The sequence below is a fragment of the Cyprinodon variegatus genome, unplaced genomic scaffold (assembly GCF_000732505.1).
Source record: "Cyprinodon variegatus isolate N-32 unplaced genomic scaffold, C_variegatus-1.0 Scaffold553, whole genome shotgun sequence".
NCBI classification, from domain to species: domain Eukaryota; kingdom Metazoa; phylum Chordata; class Actinopteri; order Cyprinodontiformes; family Cyprinodontidae; genus Cyprinodon; species Cyprinodon variegatus.
In genome coordinates, this window is record NW_015151006.1 from 425,032 (window position 1) to 426,828 (window position 1,797).

General features: G+C 40.3%; 1 protein-coding gene across 1 annotated transcript in view; it reads left to right on the forward strand.

Annotated features, from left to right (window-relative positions):
• The window catches only part of LOC107095509 (hormone-sensitive lipase-like), a 10,051-nt gene that overhangs the window by 5,129 nt on the left and 3,125 nt on the right, over positions 1-1,797 (forward strand). Inside the window, exon 2 of the mRNA XM_015391640.1 lies at positions 1,042-1,269. Coding sequence (XP_015247126.1) covers positions 1,042-1,269 — 228 coding nt within the window. The remainder of the gene's footprint in view (positions 1-1,041; positions 1,270-1,797) is intronic.

Below are 1,797 nucleotides of genomic sequence, written 5' to 3' on the forward strand. Positions count from 1 at the left end.
ATTTGGGTAAAAATGGCCGCTCCCAGACTCAGTGATCACCAAAAGTTTTATTTTATTGATTTACTGATTAACACTAAATTCATTCAAAATCGTCAACGTGTTAGTTTTAGGTATAAATAATGATCCATTGATTATTCTTTGCTGATTGAACTTTTCCTTTAATTGAAGTTACAGAACCATCAACATTCGATTAATAAGATTTTGGTTTTAACATCTTTACAGTCCCGAGTTCCAAATATGGTTAAACTCTTTTTATTTTCTCTATAGAAATTTAAAAACAATAACTGCCTAAGAGTTGAAAGATTATTATTCTTATTTTAAAGTGTAGTTCAAATCTAAGCAGTCCAGATTTATTTTTTATATTTTTTATTATTATTTTTTTTATGGATTATCTACTAATTCGGACTTAACTTAAGGACGTACTGGTCAAATAAAAACTCTTTCAAGATAAGCCAATAGAAATACAATAAAGTTTGGTGTTTTAATGCTGTTGTAAATCTAGCAGGTTGATTTCTAACGAGTCAGAATGGCGCTAGGCTTACCGCACCGTGACGTCACTGCTGGAAGATGGCTGGAGGGAGGGGCTACTATATTTGGGCAAAAATGGCCGCTCCCAGACTCTGTGATCGTGACAAAAATTATTTTTAGTTTTTTTTACTGATTTAAAAAAAACCTAAATTCACTAAATCTTACCACCAAATCACTGCAAACATGTTAGTTTTAGATATAAAAAATTATCCGTTGATCATTCCTTGCTGACCGGACTTTTCCTTTAAGTTTCTCTTTGTGAACATTTTCCTCAAAGCCAGAAATCTGAAACCACTTTCATAGCAATGACCCAAATCTGGTTCTAGACTGGATGACATAAAGGTTCTGGTGTTATGTTCCGTTGGTTCTGATCCAACCCTATTCAGAATAAATAACTAAAAAGCTGGTTCTGTACATTAAGCGGCCCGGTTTCTACCTAACAGAGACTCATCTCTGTGGTTCTGGAGGAACAGGTCGGAGCTAACGGACTCATGGATCTTCTCTGAATCCCAGGTTCTACTGCAGAGCGGGTCTGCTTGGCTGGAGACAGCGCTGGAGGAAACCTCTGCATCACCGTGTCCATGAAGGCCCTCACGGTCGGGATCCGGGTCCCTGACGGCATCATGGCTGCCTACCCCGCCACCCTGCTCACCACCGACGCCTCGCCCTCCCGCCTGCTCACACTCATCGACCCTCTGCTGCCTTTAGGCGTTCTTGCAAAATGCCTCAACGCCTATGCAGGTATGTGGGCGCCGCTTCACGGCTCCTTTGACTCGGCAGAACTTTCTGTCGCCTTTGGACCGAAACACTCCGGAGAAGTGCATGTGTAAACCTGAGGATGTGGGAGGAAAGACGGAGGATATTTACTGACCAGCAAAGCTCTGAAGTTAAACACTGACCTTAATATCTGCTTTGTGGCGCCGCCCAGATGTTTAACTGGTTTGACTGGTCTGTCAGATTAACAGTTACTGGGCTACAAGAGGCTGAAATCAAGGCTAAACTACAGGATAAACTATTTAATTTAACTTTTTTTCTGTTTGACATCTGAATCTTTTCGTTTTATTTCTATAGCACCAATTCACATCATGTCATCTCAAGGCACTTTACAGTTCACCAGATCATCCAGTCAGATTGATTTAAGATAGAAGATCCATTTAGTCACAGTAAAAAGGGGCGTGTTCAACACAAACAGAACGCTGACAACAACAAGAGGAAGTAGAAAACAGCTGTTTTTCCAAAGCCCAAAATGACTTCAAGCATAAACCAAGC